General features: G+C 40.3%; 1 protein-coding gene across 2 annotated transcripts; it reads right to left on the bottom strand.

Annotated features, from left to right (window-relative positions):
- Nucleotides 1–15,683: 15,683 nt before the first annotated feature.
- On the bottom strand, nt 15,684–24,585 carry LOC307028897 (uncharacterized protein). 2 transcript variants are annotated; one of them, XM_079664290.1, is made up of 9 exons: nt 24,316–24,585; nt 23,824–23,884; nt 22,979–23,045; nt 22,663–22,736; nt 20,017–20,394; nt 18,292–19,321; nt 17,284–17,436; nt 17,001–17,090; nt 15,684–16,336 (listed from the first exon to the last, which is right to left on the bottom strand). In XM_079664290.1, exons 6-9 carry the CDS (start codon nt 19,303–19,305, stop codon nt 16,028–16,030), a joined length of 1,566 nt encoding a protein of 521 aa, XP_079520416.1. In that variant the 5' UTR covers nt 19,306–19,321; nt 20,017–20,394; nt 22,663–22,736; nt 22,979–23,045; nt 23,824–23,884; nt 24,316–24,585; the 3' UTR covers nt 15,684–16,027. The 2 variants fall into 2 exon arrangements, with proteins under 2 accessions (XP_079520416.1, XP_079520417.1); XM_079664291.1 differs by lacking the exon at nt 20,017–20,394.
- Between the last annotated feature and the right edge of the window lie 29 nt (nt 24,586–24,614).

Raw genomic sequence — 24,614 nt, 5'->3', positions numbered from 1 at the left:
TACCATGGTCACAATGTCATCTCCAGAAACCATGGTCAGCCATTTGAATATTTGAACCATGGTCTACAGAAACCATGGTCGACAATCCTTCTAATGAGGCTAGGCACCGTCACCTGATGAATGTATATAAAATAGTCTTTACATTTTCACCAACTGTTTAATGAGCATTTAATGAGCAATTCATGTCACATTCATAAACTAGTCACATTAATAAAATAGACTTCAAATTGTGATCAGATTCTCAACTTAGTTCATTTAGTAAGTCAGTTTAACTTTATGTAGAGATATTAAAATATGCAGAGTTCAAATTAATGTCAGGAATGTCATCCAACTCAGGCATAGTGGTGGTCTAATGGATAGTGAGGGGGGGTGAAGATCGGAAGGTTGTGAGTTCAAATCCCGCCAGGAACAACACCACTAGTGAGCCCTTGAGTCAGGCACTTAGCCCTTAGTTACTCCAGGGAGAATGTCCATGTAATCGTTAATTGTAAGTCGCTTTGGATAAGAGCGTCAGCTAAAAGAAATATAATGTAATGAATGGCACCAATTATCATTGATTATGAAGCTCATAATACAAGACATCAGAAACTGGAAACTGGGGTGAAATTGAATAGTGTAAACATTAACATGATTAAAGTGACATTTTAGTATGATTTATAGATTCTGAGCAGGCATATTACTGTAAGCTATCACATTTTGAATGACATACTTATGTCCATGGTAGACCGTGGTTTATATCAGTACCATGGTGTGGTGCCATATCCCAACCATGGTTTCGCAGGGGATTCTAACCTGAATTACGTGGTGAATGTGGGACCAGAAGTCAAAGTCATTCGAGCCACGATATAACGGGATCTCACAGCTTCGTAACATTAACAAAGAAATTGTTGTTTCAAATGATGGATGTTATTACCTCATTATGGAACTACAACACGTTATACATACCACCCATAACTACACCGTATGCTTATTTGAACACAAACCCACCCTCGTGGTTTGGTTTGAGGTGATTATAGGATACGATATACTTTAATAACCCGTAAAGGACGTTTGTTTTGATCCTGCAGCAACATTAACACGTTTAAAACTCAACAGAGGATTCAGATCGATTTGATCCCTTCAGATCACATACAGGTTCATAACGAACACACCACAGCAGCACTTTGGGGATAGGTTTATTAGATTTCTGTGAGTTACTACAGTCCTAGTGTTCTCATACATGTCATCTGCAGTTCATCAAACTGATATGTATTTATACAAATTAGAGAAGTATAATCTACATACATCTAATACAGAAACAAACCAGTCTAGGAGTGAGTCCACTGCTTGGTTTAGTTGTAAAAATGGTGACAAATGAAGTGCTGGCGAGAAGACGGAAGCTCAAAAGATAATGATAGAATTATGAATCTGTTAAATGGGTCTAAAAATAAAAACATTCTTAGAAACAAAGAACTAGCAAAAACACAAACAGGCCCAGGTACGTTTGAAACATTGGATGGATCACGCACAAACACACACCGGTGAATTCTCTTGGTCAGCCCTGAAACCTTTAAATTCATGTTTTACAAACAAACTAAAAATAATCAAAGGTACGACTTCGACATCAGCGGGAACAAGACCGAGCGTTAACTCCGGAGACAGATTCTAATCACCTCCGTTTTCAAACCTCAGATATGTATCACTTGTTGAAGGAACTGCGATGTTTGTCACTTTGAGACGAATCAGAAACTATCATCGAGAAGAATATCATAAGTTATAATGTATGAGTACCTTGTGACTCTTAATGAACAGTAAAACAGATTTTCAACCTTTAAATTATTGGTAACATTTGAAGACGTTTTTTTGATTTGCACTGAAGTGTCCAAGATGAGATATCAAACTCAGTCCGGAGATTTAGTCAAATCAGAAAAAGGCCTCCCATCGACCGCAAAAGGAAGATGTTGAGGTACCATTAAAGAAACATGAGTTTGAGCCTGGAGTTTGGATCTCATGTTTTTGAGATGCAAAGAAGTAATAACAAGAAAACTATCTCATATTTGTAAAAGGAGAATATCATACAAAAGGATGAAATCCATAAGGTACAGATTTAGTCATACATTATCATAAATATAAGGTATTTTCTGTTGAGAAACTAAATCAAGAGATCCATTAACGTTTAATAAATATAATATTCCTTTTGTGATTTGCATGAAATTCTGTACGAGATCTGTATCTCGCGATCTTATTTGAATAACGTCGACACATTTTTGGATCTTTTTTTCATATGGATCTCCTTACTACAAAATAAGAAATGGATACAATAGTCAAATTAATAATAATAATAATATATTTGATTTGTAAAGCACCTTTCATTACTAAAAGCAACCCCAAAGTGCTACAAGGGGCATCGAATACATACTTAAAATGGAAGAAGACGTTTCTCTATGCAGAACGCCACAGAGCTCCGTAGAGATACATGTGGTTCCTCCGCACAGTTGATTTTGGTCACTTCGGAAAAATGTTCCTCCAGGCGTTTTTATTGCTGCTTCTAAACCTAATTGTGGACTTTGTTAACTTCAGAATACAAAATGTTCGGAGGCGTGTGGCGCAGTGGGTTATGCGTTGGTGTTGGGATCAGGGGGTCACAGGTTCAAACCTCACTGCAGTCAGCATTGTGTCTGAAAGCAATTCTAGAACCCTGAAGGCAGGAGAGACTGAAAAGAGTCAAGGGAAGCTTATAAAAGTTAACAGCATTTAATTACACAAAAGATGCGGTGGTGTACAAAATGAAATGTGCGAGTGGAGGCGCTCTCCACATCCAACGATTGGTCAGTTCAGGTCAGGGGGTAGAAGAGATCAATTATTGGCTTGCTCTTCCTGTTGTCATCTGAGGTCTTCTCCTATTGGCCGGCGTCGTCGGGGGGCGGGTCCAATGCAATTCCTGCCTTTTTCTGTATCTAAATTGCATCATTCTGGCATCTGTGGTTATTTAAACATTCCCTGCTACACATTATTCAGCGTCAATAAATGAGTGCTAATCCCAGTGTGCTCAGTGTACAACATCACATGTCATTTCACCTTGGTTCTAGGTTTGAAATCGTATGATTATTTTTCAGAATAAAAGTGTTAAGCTAATAGTGAAAACTTCCGGTTTTTCAGAATAAAACTGATTTAAATCAAATAGTGTATTTAATTCAAATTACGCCATATCAACATTGATTTTAATTTCTAACATGTCCCTGAGAAACTTCACCCCAAAGTGCTCCTGTGGGGATTGTCCACAGTATTGAGTATGTATTAAAGCGTCTAACAAGTGACATGTCATGTAATGTTCCGAGTTGAGGACATTATCTTTAACCAATGTGTTTTTCAGACAGCCAAAAGAAAGCAATAGTAATGTAGTCCCTCGATGTCACACATGTGTGGTAGAAAAAGTTAAAATCACCCGGACGGTGATTCAAAGTGTCCCGGAGTTACTTTAAGGCGAACTAGGTTTAAGGCAGAGGTGAGTTCGCTGCTGTCGAAGTCAAAAATACAAACAAGATAAGAAAAGTGCTCACACAGAAGAGAAGACACACAACTCTTCTCACATGCGTCAGATGCTAAGGGGGATAACTTTTTCATCACATGCTGGTTCCCATGCTGAGGCACATATTCACAGAGTCGCTTTGTAATTAAGGCACAACAATAGCTGGGGATTGTGGGTAGTGTAGTCTCTTTGGCGCTCCACATCTCAGAGAAGACAAGTTGTTTCTCAGAATCGAAGGGGAAAAACACAAAAGCATTGCACATCATTTAAACCAATCAATGTCCTTTAATCAACAAAGGTAATCTGGTGTTTTTGAGTCGATGAGTAGTGGAGATATCACTGTCGGATCAATCGACAGTAAGGAGAATACTTACTTCCTGGTGTACAATTCTCTGTTATCCAATGGGAATGGACGCTCACATTGCCTTTAAGAGCAGCCGACATAAACGGATGCGGTGCTACCCTGAGCGTCAAATCCCGCCGCAGATGGGAATACATTGCAATCAGTTGAAAGCTCTTTGCGTCCCTTTATGAAGCTGAAGGAGCCTAGGAGCGTCACAACTGCACGCCTTGGGACCAAGCGTCGCTCCTGGACGGAGTGAGAGTGTGTTGGATCCAGAGAGGCTGGACCCGAGGAGGAGAGACAGATCTGGACTCCTAAAAGCAGAGAACTTCAGAACGGATTCCAATACATACACCTTTTTCATAATTGACAAAGAATGCATAAAGTTATTGGTTTAAAAAAACACATGCCATTAAACATTACTAAATAGGCTACTAGATCATCTGCAAATCACTTTCTTAGCAAAAAGTTACATTTGACCAAGCAACATAACTTTTTTTTTCAACTTTTAAGGCAAATATTATTGAAGATAGTGAGAGCTGCGAAATTTTGTCTCAGCATACTGACTGTAAAAACACATGTTGAAAGTGATTCTTGCAGTGAGCGCTGAAAATAGCAAGCTTCTACAGTTGCACTAAGTTTTGATAACAGTTAAATATTATTTTAATAATACATTTATTTCAATGTTGATGAATTTAGAACGGTTGCTAACAGCAAGTCACAAGTCTACTTCACTCATTTAGCTAGCTAATGTAAGATACAAATGCTGTCGAGCCCTCACAGCTTGTAAAATAAACAGCACAAACTAACTACTTACCGGAGTCCCACTGTTCTCCATCATTTTTCTCCAGGATTGTTTTGATCACATGACTGACAAAGCCGTGCTCTGATAGGCCAGAAGTCGGTTGGATTGCATTCAGGCTCGATTGCTTATCCTGTCTGGGTAGCCCGGATGATGCTGCATCAACATTTTTGACGTCGAATTTTAAACACTGAAAAGGTGCATTTGAAATGATTAACTTACATTTTTGGGATCTAAATTTGACTATTCTAATTGTTTTAACTTGAATTGTTACATTTTTATTTCACATAGGTAAATTCGGAGCAAGAAATTCAGATACATGATTTTCAAAGTAATTATTTTCAATGCTATAAATTCTGTGTCTGATAAAATTCAAATACTTCTGTCTCTTGTTTGCTTCCATAGTGGAGACTCCGGACCTCGGTTCCCGCCCAATAGAGTGGCGAAGTCATGCCCATCTACTTCCGCTCCATGGGACCTTATTTCGGAAAAATTATGTATTGAAGTCAATGGAGAGAGAAAAAAGTATCTTTCGATCCCGTTTGAATTGTGCCATGAATTACACACATGATGTTTGTCAATCTTAAAAAATCATTTCCATGTCAAAAAAGTCAAAAAAAAGTCACAGTTTGTCGTAAAACTGTTATATACGCAATACTGTTAAATACGCAACTAGAAAGACTACAAATCCCAGAGTCGCGTAAGTGATGTCATAACTGATGTCACAATTGTTTTCCTCCGCTAAATATAAGAGATAGCTAAGATAAGATAACTTTAACAAGATGCCTGTGTGCTTAGTACCAGGTTGTTATCATACCAGCAAAGGGTCTTGCTCGTTCTTTCGCTTCCCGTCGGATGAAAGGACCAGGAGTGGCTGGATCAAGTTAGCTACCTAGCTAGTAGCAAGCTTGTTAGTTAGCATTACAGTCTTAGCCTTGTCATTTGTAATATGAAGTAACATCACGTAAACCAAAATGTTAAACAGTAAGAGTCATATTTCGTGAACCCTCTGAAGATTACTGTCACACCGGTGTGAAAAAAAAGTAAATAATAAAAAAATATTTATATATTAAAAGGAAGTTAAATAAAGAATGTGCAAAAAGAGATATAAAAATAAAGGTAAATATATTCATATAAGTAAGGATGTGCAATAAAAACATTGTATTAAATAAAACAGATATTTATACGGACATAAGAAGTTAAAGAAATAAAGTGCATTCAAAAGGAGGAATAGAGAACCGCAGTGACGCGTCGTAAAACCCGGAAGTAAGTTAGCATTTTTAGCACTTCCGGTTCCTTCCTCAAAAAGCAATGCATTTTTTCCATTGGGTTTTGGAAAATAGCTCGAAATAAGGTCTGTGGTTGACACAAATTTAAGAGATAAATCACGTCTTGTTCTACGACATTAAATCATCAGCAGCGACCCCACTGGGGATTTCTGAAGAGTTTACGTGTCTGAAAAACGATGGTTGTTACCGAGTGGCTGAATAGGACTACAGAAATTGTCGAGGCCGTTTTAAGTCATTACGCCGAACACATAAACACTCCCGCTAAGTTTGTTTTCCCCTGTGTTCTGCTTGAAAGCAAGTACATGCCTATCTCTAGTATCTGTATATCTATATCTGACCATTAGAATCTGCATTTTTGAAATTGTCGTTTTTAACACCGTAGTTTTACAAATTATAGAATAATTAATTACCAATGTTTTCCAATTTTACTCGGCAGTTCGTTTCGTTAGCTAACGTTAGCTAAAGCTAGCGCTACTAGTTAGCTACGCAATGGTTTGTTGCTTTGCTCCGGGTTGCAGCCACAGGTCTTCGCATGAAACGTGCTTGTTCTATCGTTTCCCGGCCGATGTTTTCCAAAGGAGAGTCTGGATTCGTGTCATGAGGTAAGCTGACGTTACATTTTTGTCCATGTCACGGTGAAATGTAAATGATGGGTAGTGACTGTATGATACATTAAAATGAATATACCAGATTGAACTTTCCTGCCATAACACGTTACTTTAATCCTTCAAATAATTCAAATAATACTTCAGACTTTAGAGTAGAGGGGAATTATTGAAACGGGATTTGTACAGTGTTCCGCGCCGCGTGTATATACGTGTGTGTTTGTGTATTTTTGCGTTTGTGTGTATTGTGTTTGTTTCCCGGGGAAAACACTCACGAGAAACACCGGCTGTTGTTATGCCTGCAGTGACGTTAAATTACTCCGTTCTCCGCTTGTAATTATGCCGTTACCAGCTTCAAAGTTGTAGGCCTATTTATCATCTGAATTTGCCGAAACAAGTTTAATATTCTGAAAGTCAAGACTTTGTTTATTTGATATCAGATAAAAACAAACTGTAACGGACCCTGCCGTGTTATCTATGATTACTATACACCTTACATTCATAATTTCAGCGGGAGGGAGGGGGAGCGGCGCTGAGGAACAGCAGAGTGGCGAGCTGTCATCTTCCCTTTACAAGCTTCAAACATGCCTGTAGCTAGTGAGATTGAATATAACAATCAAAAATAACAAAATGTACACAGCTAGATCAGATCGCGTTTTAGATGCGACTTTAGAGTAGAGGGGAATTATTGAAACGGGATTTGTACAGTGTTCCGGGGCATCTGCCGGCACACTTGGCGCAGGTAGGGACCAGGTTGTTCCTTCTGTTTCAGCAGAGCAGCCTGGGAAGCCATGACCCTCCCTACTCCTGACAGAGGAAAGAGACAGCTCATCTGCCTGGAAGTCAAGGGAGAGCTCTGCCAGGCCCGCCAGCAGATCCTGGTACAAGGCCATGTAAAGGACAAACTTGGATGATGTTAGTTGCCACCAGTAAGCCTTCAGCTTCTGCTGATCTGGTCCAGAATCCCCCTGCCTTTCCAGAAGGTGTACTACGATGCACCTGTAGTTGGAGGCGAGGGAGGATAAGGCCTTTCGCCTGTGGTTTATCCATCTTGTGCCCTGAGAGCTGTTATGTGTATTGTGTGCAGATATTCTTCCTCCTTCTGTGTTTGTGCGGCTGCGTGTGATTGAACAGGTGGTGTCCGGTTGCTGATTGGCTGCCCTCGACAGGCTGATTGGTCCACCTGGGGAGACGGGAGCATTTATAGCTGCAGCCGTGCAGTTTCTCGGAGCTCTCTCTCTGACTGAACTTCTCCTACTCCCAACGCTGCACATGTTGAAATCTTTTGTCCTGTTGTGCTGTGTTAGCACTTTGAGAATATGTTGTCCTCCTCTGCTGGCTGTGAGCTATTTTACTTTACTCGTGTTTGTAGACGGGTTGTTTTTCTCAGGAGTGCAAACCCTTTTTCTTTTTCCCTTTTGGATTGTTGGTTTTCTCCTGTTTAAGTTAGAGTAGGTAAGAAGCCTGTATATTTATTTTTCTCTATTAGGTAAGATTTTGTGGTTTTGTTACTCCTGTTTTGTTAATTTTGTATCCGGCTTTCAGCATGTTTCTTTTTGTTTGATTCAGATTTGGTAAATTAAATTTACCGAACGACATTCTCTCTCTCTCTCTTTGTCTTGAGAGTGGGAAAAGTGGGAAGAGAGCACTTTGAGCTGCGCCTAGGTTCCCCTAGGCCTGGGCGTAACAGAGCGACTTGGCTTCATGACATGCTCTTCAAGAGCCTCTCCAATGGCCTTGAGCTCCTTCCATTTCTTGCCCGAACGACGGTACAGGGAGTAGAGGCGCATGAGCAGCTCGTCAATCTGAGGGGGAAAAACAACATAAGTGAATTATTCCATACTGTGACGGTGTAAATAATAGTATACAAGTAGAACATGTAGCAAAACCTTACACCATTTTTTCAAAATGTATTGTTAATTAAACATACCTGTGTGAAGTGTGAATCTTTAAAAGCACCCTTCAGGCACAGCTCAAGCCTGTGGGCGACGCAGTGCACCTTGATCATCCACGAAGCGGTTTCCTGCTGGAGACGAGTAGGGACATTGTCCCAAAATGTACAGAAGCCCCGTCAGCTGCTGCTGCAGTCAAGCAGTTACTGAGGTTAAGATGGTTCTCCTTACACTTTTCTCTAATGACCTTCAGTATTCCCGCAGCGTCACGCTCTGTAAAACTGAAAAGCAAAAACAAAGAAATACACCCAAAAAAACCATTATTTTATTTACATAAAGTGATTTAAGTAGTTTCACGCTGAGTGGCAGGCAGCTCTTATTGTATTCAACTGACTACAGAAATACAAAAGCCTTTTTGATTGATATCAAAAACATACAAAAACAAAATCATCACATGAATGAGAAGAATACAAATGAACTTCTTACCCAAGTAGTCTGATTCTTGGTGGGCCATTTTCAATTAACTTGATGCTGACCCCCTCTTTCTCTGATGTGCTTTTGTCCATGCTTCCATCAAAGAGCAATGAGCAGTAGAATGGCTTACGTTTCACCAAAGCATGAAGATGGTCTCTCATGGTTCCCACAATGTGCTCTATGAAGATGCGACAGGCTTTTGAGTTATGATACGTCACCCCCAGCTCCACACCATGCTTCCTTTCCACGGACACTAAGGTTTTAAACAGGCTGAACGGCTGCTCACAGTATATGCTATATCAAATAGCTTGCACATCTTGTCTTTGGTCTTATCATGTAGCGTAGATTTTGCCCTGTCTCACTCTCAGTCATGGTAACTGTTGGGGCTGTGAAAGCATGACATGCTGTATCATGGGTTTTGGACTTGTTGTGTGTATTGGCAGTGTCTTTTTTAACATGTGTAGTCCCTGAAGTATATGGTTCACTGCAGCAAAGTTTTTCTTGACTTGTGTGCAAAGGACCCTTTCCCTAACCCTTTTGTAGCAGTCCCTACATATGCTACACCAGATTTTGGTAACGACACCGCTTTTTTTTTCATAGCAGAGCCAGTCATATCCCCAGGAGTCCACAGTATGGGCTGTTGCACTCCTGGTTTCCTGTCTGTGCTTCTCCTTGTGCTGCTTGTTGTGTCTCCATACTTTCCAACTGTACCTCTCGTTGTGTCTCTCCCTGTGGCTCTTGTTGACTCTTTCCCTGTATGTCTCTCTGTGCCTCTCCTTCTCTCCCCTGTTGTCTTAGTCCTTGAGCCTGATGGGCCTTACTGCAAAGCATTCAGGCATATACAAACATAAATGTGTTTCTTTTATTTAGCCTAGCCTCACTCATTGAACAATTATAGAAATACATGTCAGTACAACCGAATATACAACTCGCTCTCTCTCACACACTCACGTTGTCTCAGACATCAGACTCTGAAGACATCATGCAATGATTTTACAGAATAACTGTGCTCGAGTTTTCCAGAGGGTGTTGTAGAACATTATGCTGAGTATTTAAGAAAGGAGGCTGGTTGTTTAAACGATGGCTTGGAATGCTGAAAAGATTAAAATGTAATATCCTTGTTTAGCAAACAAGACATCTGATTATTATGTCACACATGATAATCTTGACATACTGTAGAAACTAGCGATGGGTAAAACGTGTGGTCGTTATACCATTATTATCATGAACTAAAAATAAATAGGGAAATAGTATCTGGTTAAAGATGAATGGATTTCATATCCTAGAGAGGGTTAGTTATATTGTGAATACTTCACAAGGTATTTACTCATGTATTTTGAAGAACACATAAAAACACAGGTCCAGTTTGTTTTGTTTCTAGATTAAATTGTCCATTAAAAAACTGTTCAGCTTAGGTCTAGCTTTAGACTTTGATAGTAAAAGAGTATTTAGGCTTATTTTTGTATATCTGACATGTTTTAAATATGTTGGCTATTCACTAGATAGAGAGATGGGATTACTCTCCATTTGTTAAGAACATTTTTGAAGATTGAATATTTGTTCCATTTCTAAATATTCCTATTTAAAAACGTAATTCTAGAGCAGGGGTGTCAAACTCAATTTCTTCGCGGGCCACATCAGCATTATGGTTGCACTCAAAGGGCCGGTTCTAACTTTTAGACTATATCAAAATACATATATAAATATTTAATATATATAAAATAATTATTGCCTCTGCATTGGATTATTATCGGATAGGGTAATAACTTCATAATTAACTACGTCTGAAAGCAGAAGTCTAGGGCAAATCATTGCAAGTCTCTTCACTGAAAATGTTACAAAATGATTTAAAAAAAAAAATATTCTGAGAAAAAATGAATATTTTGAAAAAAATAAGTCAAATTCTGAGAAAAAAACTTGTTCTTAGAAAAAAAGTCAAATTTGAGATGCATTGTGGGATATGTAGTTTATGGGCAAACTGCTTCTGTAAAGCGGCATGTAACCGTATAATAAATATATTATATTCTTTGCAAGCTCTTGAGGGGCCGCATTAAATGAAGCTGCGGGCCGGATTTGGCCCCCGGGCCTTGAGTTTGACACCCCTGTTCTAGAGTAAAGAAGGCTGATGCTGAAATTGGACAAATGTGTTATTGATTTGCATGTCGTAAACCAATTGATCTAATTGATTATTGTTATTGATTATTTTGGAATATTAATTAAAAAGGCCGTTATCCGCAGGTTCACTTAGGAATGCTTGCATGAACATTTGTCAGGCTTTGTGTTTCCTAGGGGCGGTACATTAATAAAGTTTATTGATAATAATAACATCAGAAGAAAATTGTGCTGCGAACACTGGAAAAACTTTGTTGCATTGGTTGACATCAACACAATGATGTCACGAGTAAAAACTCCAGCTGGTGGAATATCAAAGTGCACTATAGGACATGAGATCTCGAGACTGACTTTGCAAAGACTGAATGAATGTGAATTGATTTGTCAATTCCTGACTGTTACAGTAACACTGACCCACCGACAAAGTGATTTTATTTTGGCAATGGATTTTTGACTATGCCATATTAGTTGAACCATTGTGAGACATGACGCATGAACTTTGTCTGACTCTGCGTGATCCCTGCATGGCTTGATGACTCTAACTTGATTTTTAACATTGCTGATTCTTTTTGACAGGTGAAAGTCTTCCTGATGATGAGTCATAGGACTTTGAAATCACTTTGTAGGTGAAGATGAGTACTCTGAAGTATCTTATTTGGGAAACATGGTCTCTATAGTTTGGAGGACAATGTTTCCAGGAATGGTATAATGGGTTTATTGTTCAATTTAGTAATTTCATTTTAAGAACCATGACCCACGCACAGTAGAACGGTCCTTAGGACTAAGACACAGTTTCGGAGCAGTCTATCACCCCCAATCTCAGGGAAAGGTAGAAAGGATGAACCAGAACATCAAACAGAAACTCAGCAAAGCATGTGAGGAGACAGGCATGAAATGGTTAGACGCCTTGCCTCTGGCCCTTATGTCAATCAGGAACTCTATTAACCGAGGGACAGGCTTCTCCCCATTTGAGCTGACCCATGGCCATCAGTTCCCTGGCCAAGGAGCCCTGAGCGTAGGAAAGGAAGTAGAGGTCATGAGTTCGAAACCTTATTGCCAGCAACTTGAGGGGTGGGTATCAGACTTCTCCACACAGGTTTCTGACGCCAAAGGGGGACCCGAGGAGCACGAGGCCAACACAGCGGAGTTCGTCCAGGCCTAAGTGGCTCAACCCCAGGTTCTCCGGCCCCCACCGAGTGACCCAGAGGACCTTTCATGCCGTCCGCCTAGGAGGAAAGGGGGACAGCTGGTACTACTGGAGCCAGTGTGCGGTCGGGAAACCTCCGGCTAGGACCTTGGAGGACATCAGGACGGACCTGGCTCTAGACTAGGACTCGACCCGGAAGCCGCCATCAGTGGATTGGAGGAGCAGGATCCTGAGGACATTCATCCAGCAGACGGCCCAGAAGCCGCTGTCAGCAGGCTGGGGGACAACACGAGGAAGCAGAGGAGTCTACTTCTCTCTGATCAGATTCCTCAGTTCCACCATTGAAGGAAAAGCTGCCCCTCCCCCTCCGTACCAAATGCCCTTGTTGGCTTGTGCGGAGGGAGAGGACAAGTATGATGACTCAGCCGGCAATGACTAATTTTTTTAACATATTTTGGTCTCCCTCCACTGTCATAAGAAGTTGTTATGGTGGACTGTTCCTAAAGGTTTAAAGTGCTCTAAATCCCAGCTCCTGATGGATTTATATAAATGTTGGGGGACAGACACAGTAGAAAGAATGACAGTGGTTATGTTTCAAATGCTGTGTATATGTTGATCTCTTGAGGTGAGATCAAAATGGGGAATTAAAGTTAACAGATATTGTTCTAAACTGTATTAAAGTAAACTTGTATTATTTTAAACTGTATTGAAGTGAACATGTATTATTTTAAACTGTATTGAAGTGAACATGTATTATTTTAAACTGTATTGAAGTAAACATGTATTATTTTAAACTGTATTGAAGTGAACATGTATTATTTTAAACTGTATTAAAGTGAACATGTATTATTTTAAACTGTATTGAAGTGAACATGTATTATTTGGGACTGTTTTCAAGTAATCCTGTATATATAACCTTCTCACTTACACTCACTGACCCAGATACCAGCACACACACATATTCTTTTCAAGGTCCTTTCTGGGCACCAATATATCTGTGTACAATGTTTGATTGTCTGGGAAAGAATAGTTTGTGTGAAATATTCCTTTGGAAAGTAAAGGAGTGGATTCAGGTGCAAGATAAAGATTGACTCTGTCCTTGTTTACTTCCGAAGCTCTCTCGCTCTGTTCAGAAGTAAAATACTTTTTCCCAGATTCGCTGTATTGGGCCCGACCAGAAGTGAATCCAACCAGTAAGAACACCTAGGGGAGTGAGCAGCCGACACAACTCCTCCCCACGGACTGTCTGATTCGCTTAGGAGTGAAATCGACCAATTAGAGATTGGGGGGGCGGAGCAGCCGACACAATTCCGCCCCCAAATCTGTCTATGTATACTGATGTTTATTCATGCACGATGCCCCCTGTTTCTGACTGGCTGGTCCCGATATCTGTATCGCACGGCAGTAGACCGGGGAGCCCGGGGTACTCTGTATTTTGTATTGTTGTTTTTTACCATTAAAATCAGATTATTGTTATAACTTTTATTCCGGTGTTTTCTGACCAGGCTCATCTAACGGACGGCGCGGAGCGGAGGTGGGCTTTAAGCCACCACCACTGTGTTTGCTCCTACAATTCGTAATTCTGGGGGGCGTTCGAGTCCAGTTTTGAATAGTCTGCCGTGGTTTTGTTCCATTTCAAAGAGCTTGGCGCTCGTGGTAACCTTGGCGCACTGCCACTCCAACATCCAATCCCAGAGCTTGAAGATTAATCACGGGGGTTTGTCAACGGGACTGTTGTCCCTGACGATAGCTGGGGATTGTGGGTAGTGTAGTGTCTTCGGCCAACCTAAACTGATTTTTTTTCCGGATATCATATCGCGTTAACAAAACCACATCTTGTGTCACAGAGATCTTCTGTTACTGTCCTTTCTTCTTAGAGGAAGTACAGAAACACGTAACTCTGGATTTGTTTTAATGTTTGAGGTGCAATAAACGACACGGCAGCTTTTTGGCATGTTAAAACTCTTATGTTCTGCCTCGCTCATGAGAGTAACAGCTGGAGAAATTACAGCCTCACCTACTGATTTCAAATATGTGCTCTAAAATGATATTTATAAATAACAATTATTATTATTATAAACAAGGCAATAAATGGCAAAGATATGTAGAAAATAAACGTATTTAAGATACGTTCATAAGAAACGTAACGTGGGAGAAAATACGTTTCTAGATAAACGTAATTGAGAATGCAGTTTAGTTCTGTGGGAACGTAATTTTTAGGAGACAGGGTTGCGTGAGCAGGGAGTCCGGCTGCAGAGGACTTGGTGGGCTGTGGGGCCTGGACAGACATGACCTACTGGGAGATGTACGAGACAGAGGAGAGGGAGACGAGCACGTAAGGCCATGTGTGGCTTTCATCACTAGCTGTAGAAACACTTGATGTGATATCAAGTCAAACTCTTGCCTCTCAACCTGTCAGGTACAGGAACTGGATCAGGAGTCAGTCCGTCAAGAGCACCGGGTCCATACTGTGGCGGCTTAAACAGTATATAGACAGAAGGGACCAGGAGAAGCAGTCTGTCTCCTCCTCATCATCAGCATCCACCACCTCCTCAGCTGTCTCCCCCTCCACTACACCCCCCCCCCCCCCCCCCCAAACAGCGGAGGAAGAGAAAGGCAGTGGTCCTGTATCATGTTAGTGGAGTGTTACTGTCAGTCAGGTGATGTTTGATGAGTGAACCTTTTCTAATTGTGTCTGCAGCTTCCTCCGAGGACGAGGACCATCTGATGGTGGAGGCAGCGGCTCAGGTGGAGGCTGCTTTAGGTAAGTCTGTGCTTTGTGTCATTATTAAGCTTTGTATAATAAAATCTATTTGGTATGTGTGTGTTTGTCTGCTGTGCACAGGTCCAGCTGGCTCCTGATGCTCTCCGACCAGCTGGACACCTTCTGTGTACAGGATCTGGGACAGAAAGGTGTATTGGTGTATCTGCTACTACTGCTACTGATAGTAATAATCATTAAAAAGTATTTGTATTATTTTACAATGTCAGGACGGGCCTCCCTGCCCTGCCAGCCACGAACAGAGGCTGCTCCTCCAGGCTGCCGGCAGGACCAGCTGCAACACACACACTGAAAAAAAGAACACATTGGATTTACTCAATTCAATTGTGGACATTTGTTGCACACAAATAATTTGCTTTGGCAGCAACCTATAGAATTGTTTTAAATCAACACAAACGATTTATGTCCAATCAACGCAATTACTTTGTGTTGATTCAAAGTTATTGAAATGTGTTTCAATAAAGTAAATTAAACACTTTCATCATTTTACTCCAACCCATTTTGATCACTTTATTCAAACACAATTCAATCCCTTTTATTCCAACACTATTTGATCACATAACTCTAGCAATATTTGTTATTTTAATATTCCCATGTCTATTACATGTTTTCAGAATTGTAATTTTTTTTGTTATACATTATATTTATAAATATAATTTTATGTAAATATGAAACAGATTTTAAAAGTAAACATAACCCACTTTTTTTGCATTGAAAACGATTAGAAAGTTTTGTTTCAAGACCTTTATTCAAGAACCTGGAGATTAAATAATCACTCAAGTCTTTCCAAAACTAATCTCCAATTTGAGAAGTACAAATATTAAAAAGGACCTTACATATCGTTTAGCAATTTCGTTACAACAACAACAACGTAAACAAAAAAACAATATATATATATATATATATATAAATAAAGCATCCCCTGCTTTTTATAAGGCATCAATAACTGCGATGGTGGGAGAACCAGCCACACCACTCAGTCCAGGAATGTAGACTCTGCATCTCAACTACAAGAACAGTGTAGGAACAGCGAGCCGTGAACATGGACAGTGAACATGGACAGTGAGCTCTCTTCACTCGTGCATTTTCCTCTTCAAGTTTTGGGCCTTTCTTGAAAGGTCAGATGCATCCACCTCCATTATAAGCTTCTGAATAACTTCTAAGGTGTTGCGGAGCTTCAACGGGTAATTCATGTTTAGGGCATACATGAGTCCAAACAGCATTACAGCTGCAAGAGCCACATTCTCCAGATCCTGAAGCACCACCACACCCTCGAGGATAACTCCGACATCAGAATAGTCACTGCTGGGAGTCTCTCTGGCAACATAGATCCCCACTGTTGTTTCTTCTACCTCACTTAGTGTGTTGGCCTCAGTCATGTCCTGGTGGAAGACAAATTATTTCTTTAAGGATAAGATTTTTTTTACTCGGACCTCATTAAGACACAATTTGCTTATTTGACTCTACTGTGGCACTACACTAATTAGCACAATGCTTGCGAAGAAGAATACCTGGTTTGTTTTCACCTGTGGGTTTCACCAGCCTGGCTAACAGATTGTAGGTTGTACATTAAATTGAGTGAATGGTAATTATTATTGGTAATATATATATCAGCGACTTTAAAAAGAGGAGAAGGTTGGAGAGAATAGACAGGTGAAATGAAATGACACCAAATGCTGGAGACTAATGAGCAAAGCATTAGGTACTACTCCTGATTCATAATTCACCCTATGTGATGTAATATAAGCCCTACAGGTGGAAGATACTGCAGCCTGAGGAGGATAGAGCTGTCCTTAAGACTATTGCATTAGTATTTGAATGTGTTTCTGGAATCAGAAGAACACAAATCATGATAGACCATGTTAATTCTAACAAAACCAATTATAATATCAATTTCAGGAAGACAGCTAAGTAACATGTCTGGTAATATGGTCTGGTATATCTGGTCAAATGAGGTTCTTTTAACTGAGGCTATTTTTCTTCTTAAAAACATGTTCAAACTAACTTCTTTTTTGTATGTGGATTACTACTTTAGCACACACTCACCATGTACTCCTTCACCAGATCCTCAGGATCCTCATTGAGGTAGATGCAGAGTCCTTTAATGAGGCACTCCCTGTCAGCATCGATGTCTTCCTTAAGGATTAAAACAAAGAATATAGGGACATTTTAATCAAATTGAACCTATGGAGTGGTCACATTTTGGGATAATTTACCATTGTAATTGATTTTAGACTGACCTAATGCCAAAAAGGAAATATTATATATATACACACACACACACACACACACATATCTACACATATACACACAGTTAAAAAGTTCTTACCGTCATCATGGCAGCCATGTCTTTTAACTTCTTGCCCTGCTGCCCCGATTTTTTCGAGAACACCCTCAGCAGACTTGCGGAGTGTAGGTCAAGCTGTGACAGGAACCTTGACTGTAGAGCCATAGTTGTAATCCGCTTGAACTCTGCGTTAACCTGAAAAAAAAATGAAACCATTTTTTAACAACACGGCCCACTGACATACACACATTTGTTTCATTAAACTTACAGCTGCCAATCACATAACTGTATGCGCTATGCATGTTTGCTCAGCATTTGATTTCGGCTATGGAATATTGGGTGTGAATGCTGAAAGCATTTTGCTCTACCGAGATGTAATCCAGCTTGACGCGATCTGATATATTTTAGACAAACTTATTTTTTTAGGCGGCTTTGATGTAGTGCTAACTTATACAATCATATTCGCCACAGTAGATACGAGATTTGGACCTGAAAATCGCCAATAATATGTTTGTGAATGTGTGACGAATCTGATGACAGAGGCAGACCACAACTGTTGTGTTCGGTAAACACAACATGTGGAAACCAGTTAGTCTGAAAACCAGTAGGGACATGACACCAGCAGTATGTGCTGTGTGTTTCTGTTCTCAAGGAGGTTTAATAAGAACTTGTGCTAAACAAAACTTGCAGTCATTTTAATTTATGACGTTATCACGGTATTTTTCCTTTTAACTCTAGGCCCAAATTCCTCGCTAAATAAATGTTCCTCCTCCTCAATCCTATTTTTTTCGGCCCCCGGGATGACGGACATCCTTAAACTCAAGCCCTACTCATCTGCTTCAATCATGTTCCCACTTTTTCAAATATTCCTACTACTTCACCTTCTTCTTACACATTTAACCCAGCAATGCAGTGAAGCATCAGCTTTTCAACATCCAGCATTCATTTGCACCTACTTCTGAACAACATCGTAATGGGGCCAAGCTTTACTCTAACAGTTGTATATACCATCTACAGCACAAAAAGTTACACCATTATCTTTGTACTCACCTCCATTACACCAAAGAGAGCTGGCCATCTCTCTTGTACATCACTGGTCATGGGAACATCACTAATGACTTCTTGTCTTCTCAATGCAAATGTTTTCTCCATTTTAGCCTTAACTGTCTCTCTGTTATTACGCTTCTTGTAATCTGAAAGGAGTTCAACCTTCATCTTCTCCAAGGACTGGGCGCATTCTCCAAGTGGAAAGTCAGGGCAGTAGGCCACTTCACCCCTCTTTGGTTTCTTAACTTTAAAAGCAGGAGAACGTTTCCATTCTGGTTTATGTTTCAAAGTATTTACACATACTTCAGGACATCCCACTTTCCGGAGATGTGTGCGGTAGTTGGACAACTTGTATTTGAGACTAGTCTTCCATCCCCCATAGCCAGAGGCTGAGCCTTTTTCTTGTAAACATGGATGCTTCATGACGAGCGCCTCTGCAACTTGGTCAAACTCCCTGTCCGTGGCGTAGACTTTGTGCTTAACTACCTCCTGAATCAACCCCTCTAGTATATCAGACTTGAGCTTTGAATCAGGGATCAACAGTGTCCCTTCTTCTCTGAGAACTCTGTGGGCCTTTTCAAGCTTAATCTCTGCATCATACGAAAAACGGGGAACATGGAACACACCTGGCCATGAAGACCGTGAAGAAGTGGACTCTGGAGATGTGAGAATCCCGGTGCTGTCGCCTAGAGAAGATGTGGTGTCATCAGGATGACTGGTTGGTGGAAAGGAGCAACTGTCCACACATTGATCTGCATCAGCATTGAGAGGTCTGCATGATGTGTATATGACCTTGACTGTAGCTTTGTCTTGTATTTCTCCCATGGAAGTTAAGTTCATAAATTCATCGCCAAAAAGCGTGTCCATGAACTGCAGCCGAAAGGGTTCCTTTACATTACACTGAGTCTTTATCTCATTCTCCAGTTCATTCACAGTTGAAGGCAGGCCAGCAGAAATCACCACCCTCTGACAGCTGTCAGCCCCTAGGATTACTCTGAGAACAGCTGATGTCATCATGGTCTTTCTTCACCGTCTGTTAGGAAAGAGAGTATATAAACAATAAAAGGTTTAGAATTAGTTTTATTTCAAGTACATGGGGCTTGGTAGAAGAGTGAATGCTTGTCATTTTTTAAAAGGGTTCATTGTGAAGAACAATAACAATGTTATTGGACCAATGTATAGGGTTGGGTACTGTTCACATTTGAACCCATAGATATAAACAATAGATGGCTCACCCATGCTGCTGGCCAATGGAGACCGACGTTGCAACATGGCCGCCATCTTGCTGCAGTCAGCTCGCTCATTCATAACATTATGGTTTACTATTTAAATAACCATAGTTTGCTCAATTTTCAAACGGGTTGGTTTGTTATAAACATCAAAGATGTAGTTATGGTACTGCATACTTATAATTATGAATTTTTTTTCAACATGTCTTGTTGTCTCCTGTATCATAGCCATGCTAATAACGTTTATAATAAACCAAACCGTTTGTAAATCAGTCAAGATTTCAGCGAGTTAAGAGTATTTTTGTGCAGATCACTCACCTTACAACAGTAGCTGGTGACTGCAGCAAGATGGCGGCCGGTGAGCTACGCTGGAAAATCTCCCATGAGCCATCTATTGTTTATATATATATGTGTTTGAACCGATACCAGTACCCAACGGTACCTATTCTCGGTACTTTAGTCTGTACCTGCCCAAGCAGTGTTTAATTTGTTGCTTTACCTCAGACACAGATTGATCTCTTCAAGGTCACCATCCGCACACATCCAACCAGATAGGCGGCCAAGGGATACTCATCGACCAGTTCACAGACTTCCACAAGAGCAAGTTCTCGTTACGGAGATGGAGTCACCTCAAAGGCTCTGTAGTGCTCACTATACCATCCACACAGCAGTTTCAAGACAAAAAACACTCTCTGATGCAAAATGCATATTTGATGGATTTCCCCAAATTCGGGCAAGCCACCTTCCGACTCATGGACAACTACCATACCTGTCCTGTAGTTTATTCCCTTGCTCCAAACATTTTTTGCAAGGTGTATTTCAGATATGTCAGGATCTTTCTGTTTAAAAGCTTGAACTAGCTCCTCCTTCAAAACATCTAAGGGGACAGAAGATACATCTGAGACATCCAGCATTTGTTTATCAATACTTGGAGACGACAAGTGGTAGCCAATCATAAACTGATGTTTCACAGCCAGACATAGGGGCACGTTTTTAAAGCAACTGGTGTGTTTGATTATGTTTTTAAAGAAACTGTGCTTTGCCTCAAACCTCATAGTCCAAAGTCCCACAAGAGGCCCAAAAAACCTTATTAGTTGTGGGTAATGTTCTATGTAGTGGTGTTTGGGACGCAGTCTATTGTTAGGAAAAACCTCTTGATACCTTTGTCTATGGTCTGAAATTTTGCTCTCAAGGTATGCAATAGACTCGTCGTTGTGAACTGGGGAAACCACAAGCTCAACAATCTGTTTTAGGTCCAACAAGACCTGCCATGCTGGATCATGCTCAGGAATCTTAGGCCCAATTATAAATGGGAGCAATCTTAACAAGCACCAGTTTTCATGGGCATTACCACCTATGGTTTTCCTGTGTGAGAGATTTTGTGGCAAAATATGAGGCTTATTTGTTTTGTCTGTCCACTTGTATGGGAAATGTAGAATGGAATTGTTAATATCTTCCAAGGTTATGTACTTCTTTGAGATTAGAAATGTTAGACAATGTGCTATTTCAACAGGCACAATGCCTTCAAAAAGATCGTGGGCAATGTCAGGAGGGTAGCCACTGATGACATTAAAATGAGAAAGCGCTTTAGTCAAAGGACAAGCTCTTTTAACTCCAAAACAGCTGCTGCCACTATCTAGGGCTGTTCTGACATGAGTGTCATGTATTTCTTTTGTTCTGAGGCTGAAAGTTCCTGCTCTAACTTCATTTGATGCAATGTCTGAAGCTGTTGCAGTACAAAAACGACAAAAATAGGTGCCTGAAAAATTCTCAACAAAACCCGCTAATCCATGAGCTCCTAAATTGTCTGCAGCAATAGTTTGAACTGTACCTTTGAGCGATGTTCCCAGTTGTGGGACAAAAATTCCATCAACTTCCAAAGACCTGAGATCACGTAGAAGTGGCTCTAAAACCTTGTCATAGCCATAGGTCTTAACATTGTCTGTTTTGCACAAAATAGCTAAGTAAATGGAGGACAAAGAGGAATGAGACCCTGAGGGTAGGTTACTCAGCACCCAGTACACAGCACAAAGTTTGTGGGTTTTACGGGAGGTGCCAAGAGGGTTACAGACCTCAAAGTCATCAACATACAAACCAATAGATACCCTTAACTCTTGACCTGACAATAAACTGTTTTGCTTACAATGCAGACCATCCCTGAAACACTTGTACACAATTTCTTTTGCTGTCTCTGTTTCCCTTTGCGTTTTGTGACTACAAACTAACTTGTCCACAATATCTTTCCTATTCAACAGCACCTGTAGAGATTCAAGAATGGGGACATACTGGAAGGTTTTCTTCTCTTTAGCATCCAAAATACATTCAACTGGTTCAACAATATTAAAGTTTGCCTTGTAATACTGCTTACGTTGATATGTAGAACTCAAAGGACCACCCTTCTCTATGGCTTTATTTATAGGATTCCCAGTGCACAGAGAAGTGGTTATTTCCTCTATGATAGCTCTGTCAACCTGGAGTTTGTGCTTCTGAAAAATATCAACTAGAACGCCATCAGTGTGGGAACTCGAGAGAGAGCTAGTTAAGTTGTGAAGCTCTAGCAAAAAATCATTGATTGCTGTGCTTGGTACATGCGTTAAATGTTCCAACTTTAACAAAGCTGCTGCAAAAGTTTGTTCAATTACATTTAGAAGGTCATTCGGGGCATAAACACTGCAATCTGGTTGTGCATCAGAGTATGCCTCACCTATTTCATCATCTGAAGTATTTTGCGCAGATTCCAGAGAAACAAAGGTGGTTGATGTCACAATTTCTGGTTTAAAATCTGTAATTGAATAATAAGTATGTTTTCTTCTCCAGTGGGATTTAAATGTTCCGTAGATATTTGTTTGAAAGTTGCAATCTAAAAACATGCAAGTTACAACCTCATTTTTGTTAAGGTGTGCATTAATGTGAGCCCAGTAATACCTTTCCGAGACAAGATCCTTACAAGGACATAACTGGCACCTAAATATACAGCTCTTGGATTGATGACTGGTTTTAGTCACATGAAATCTATTCAAATGAATTAAAAGCGCATTCCACGTTTTAAAAGTGCAGGGGCAGCTTACATATACACAAGGAAAACGATTATTATTCCCATAATATCTATGTTTCACTCGATAATGTTTTAATATTTGGGACCTACTTGGTAAAACTGAGGGGCAGGCCTTACAACGCCACATTCACAGCAACATTCTGGCAAACTTGCAGCACCATTCACTGCAAAAGACAAATGGAAACAAAGAAGGATTAATGTCTAATGAGAAAATTCTGACAAAAATGTAAGACAAGCTGTCAAAATGAAATAACAAACATCAATCAATAATAAAATGGGGAAGGTCTAAGCAACAGTAGTGACACAATTGTTTATAAAAAAGCATTTCAAAAAGTGTGACACATCACACAATGGCCAATCACACCGAGTGGGACAGGGTTAAACCAAAATACAATTGTATTCTCACCACATCAATTTGAGCCCACAGTAAAAGCGCCGACTCCAGACACGCACAGAGTTCGCGTTTCAATCTGCTGCAACAAAGAGCAACACAAAAAACACTTATACAATGCAAAACAGTATTTCTATAGACAAAAATTGTAAATACTCTACACATACGGGAAGTAGGGGTTCTGGAGGTGCTGCAGCACCCCCTGTTGGTGAATGGTGTACATTTTTTGCTGGTTACTATTATGTTCATGTTACTGTTGAAATCTCTCCCCACTTTTGGCCTCACCCCCTAAGTAAAATGACTTCCCGCGGCTATGACTCTACAGGTCAACAGATTATGTTATTTTGAGGGATGATGCCAATCTTTTTTATAGCAGATCAACAAATAGCCAATATACATGTCTGCATCTGAAAATGTAAATGACACCATTGCTCCCTTCAATGTACATGTATATATACGGCTGGGTACCTACCGAAATAATCTGGTACCAAGTAGTATCGACTTCTCAAGTCAAAGGATACCTATCCTTATCATAATAATCACTGCTACATGGGGCACTGGGAAAGTCAGATGATGTCAGTCTGCATAATAATTAACCATGTGCTGCATAATAATTAGCCATGTGCTTCTGGTAACTAGAGCATATAGCCTGTCTGTATCACCTAGAATGACGCACAAACATATATGCCCTAAAGCTGATGCACCGGACTGCTAACCATGCTAGGCCATTAGCCCCTAAGTAGCCGTTAGCCCCGTTAGTACCCCAATCAGGTTTTAAGGGTAGCCTACTGGTATCATAATTCTGATAAACGATACCCACACTTCTAATCCTGTTATTTACAGATAAAATACATACTCACCACAGAACTTGAGCCACAGCAGAGGCACTACGGTCGTCTGACGGCAATCTACAGCAGCAATCTGCAGCAGCAACAACAGCATTGACATTAAAAAAGCATGGCCGTTTTTCCCTTGCTAAAATTTAGCATAACTTTGGAGCGTGGCTTGGTTAAAAAGTGAGCGCCCCAGCCTCTTAATTAAAAGACAGTAATGTAAACTCCTACTGCTCGTTGACCAAAGCTTTCGTTTGAAAGCTAACGTTAATCCTAATGCGACGTTAGCTAACAATGGCTAAATTAACAGATAGCATTAAGTAACTACGAACCAACACCTTGCGGCGGGCCCCACCCGCCATTTTCACAGAGGAAACGTAGCACATGGTAATTCAACAGCACGAGAGCAAATAACTTCATGACAGTTCATTAACTTATGTTGGTGACTTTCAATGCATTATATTACATATAGTTACGCATTAACTAATATTCCAATGTATTCCAACCATCCATACTTACCGATCCAAGCTGGGTAATGGCGGGACAGAGCTGCCTTCCTTGCTGCTGTCTTCTTCCACAAAGAAATGCATTGCGCGATTTCGCGGGGTATATTGCGGTGGAATTGATACATTTATTTGATTGACTCATTTTATCCCAACATGACCTAAACAAGTTCATGTACTCTCTCCACATAAAATGTAGATTCTACTCAATACTATTACATTTTGCTTCGGAACATGAGGCAATTGTATAACATTCACACAATAGGCTTGGATAAATCCAACAGATGGCCAGTCCCCCTTTTTTCAGTGCAAGCA

The sequence above is a fragment of the Notothenia rossii genome (assembly GCF_949606895.1).
Source record: "Notothenia rossii genome assembly, chromosome: 2".
Classification (NCBI taxonomy): domain Eukaryota; kingdom Metazoa; phylum Chordata; class Actinopteri; order Perciformes; family Nototheniidae; genus Notothenia; species Notothenia rossii.
The sequence above is the reverse complement of the archived record's forward strand: the minus strand, read 5'-3'. Positions and strand labels throughout refer to the sequence as shown.

What these genes read in the sequence shown, in the direction of transcription:
- LOC307028897 (XM_079664290.1), bottom strand. Translation starts at nt 19,305, where the DNA reads ATGATGACATCAGCTGTTCTCAGAGTAATCCTAGGGGCTGACAGCTGT. An exon ending in ACATGGCTGCCATGATGACG is followed by an intron (nt 17,091 to 17,283) that starts GTAAGAACTTTT and finishes TTAATCCTTAAG; the next exon opens with GAAGACATCGATGCTGACAG. An exon ending in ATCTGGTGAAGGAGTACATG is followed by an intron (nt 16,337 to 17,000) that starts GTGAGTGTGTGC and finishes GTCTTCCACCAG; the next exon opens with GACATGACTGAGGCCAACAC.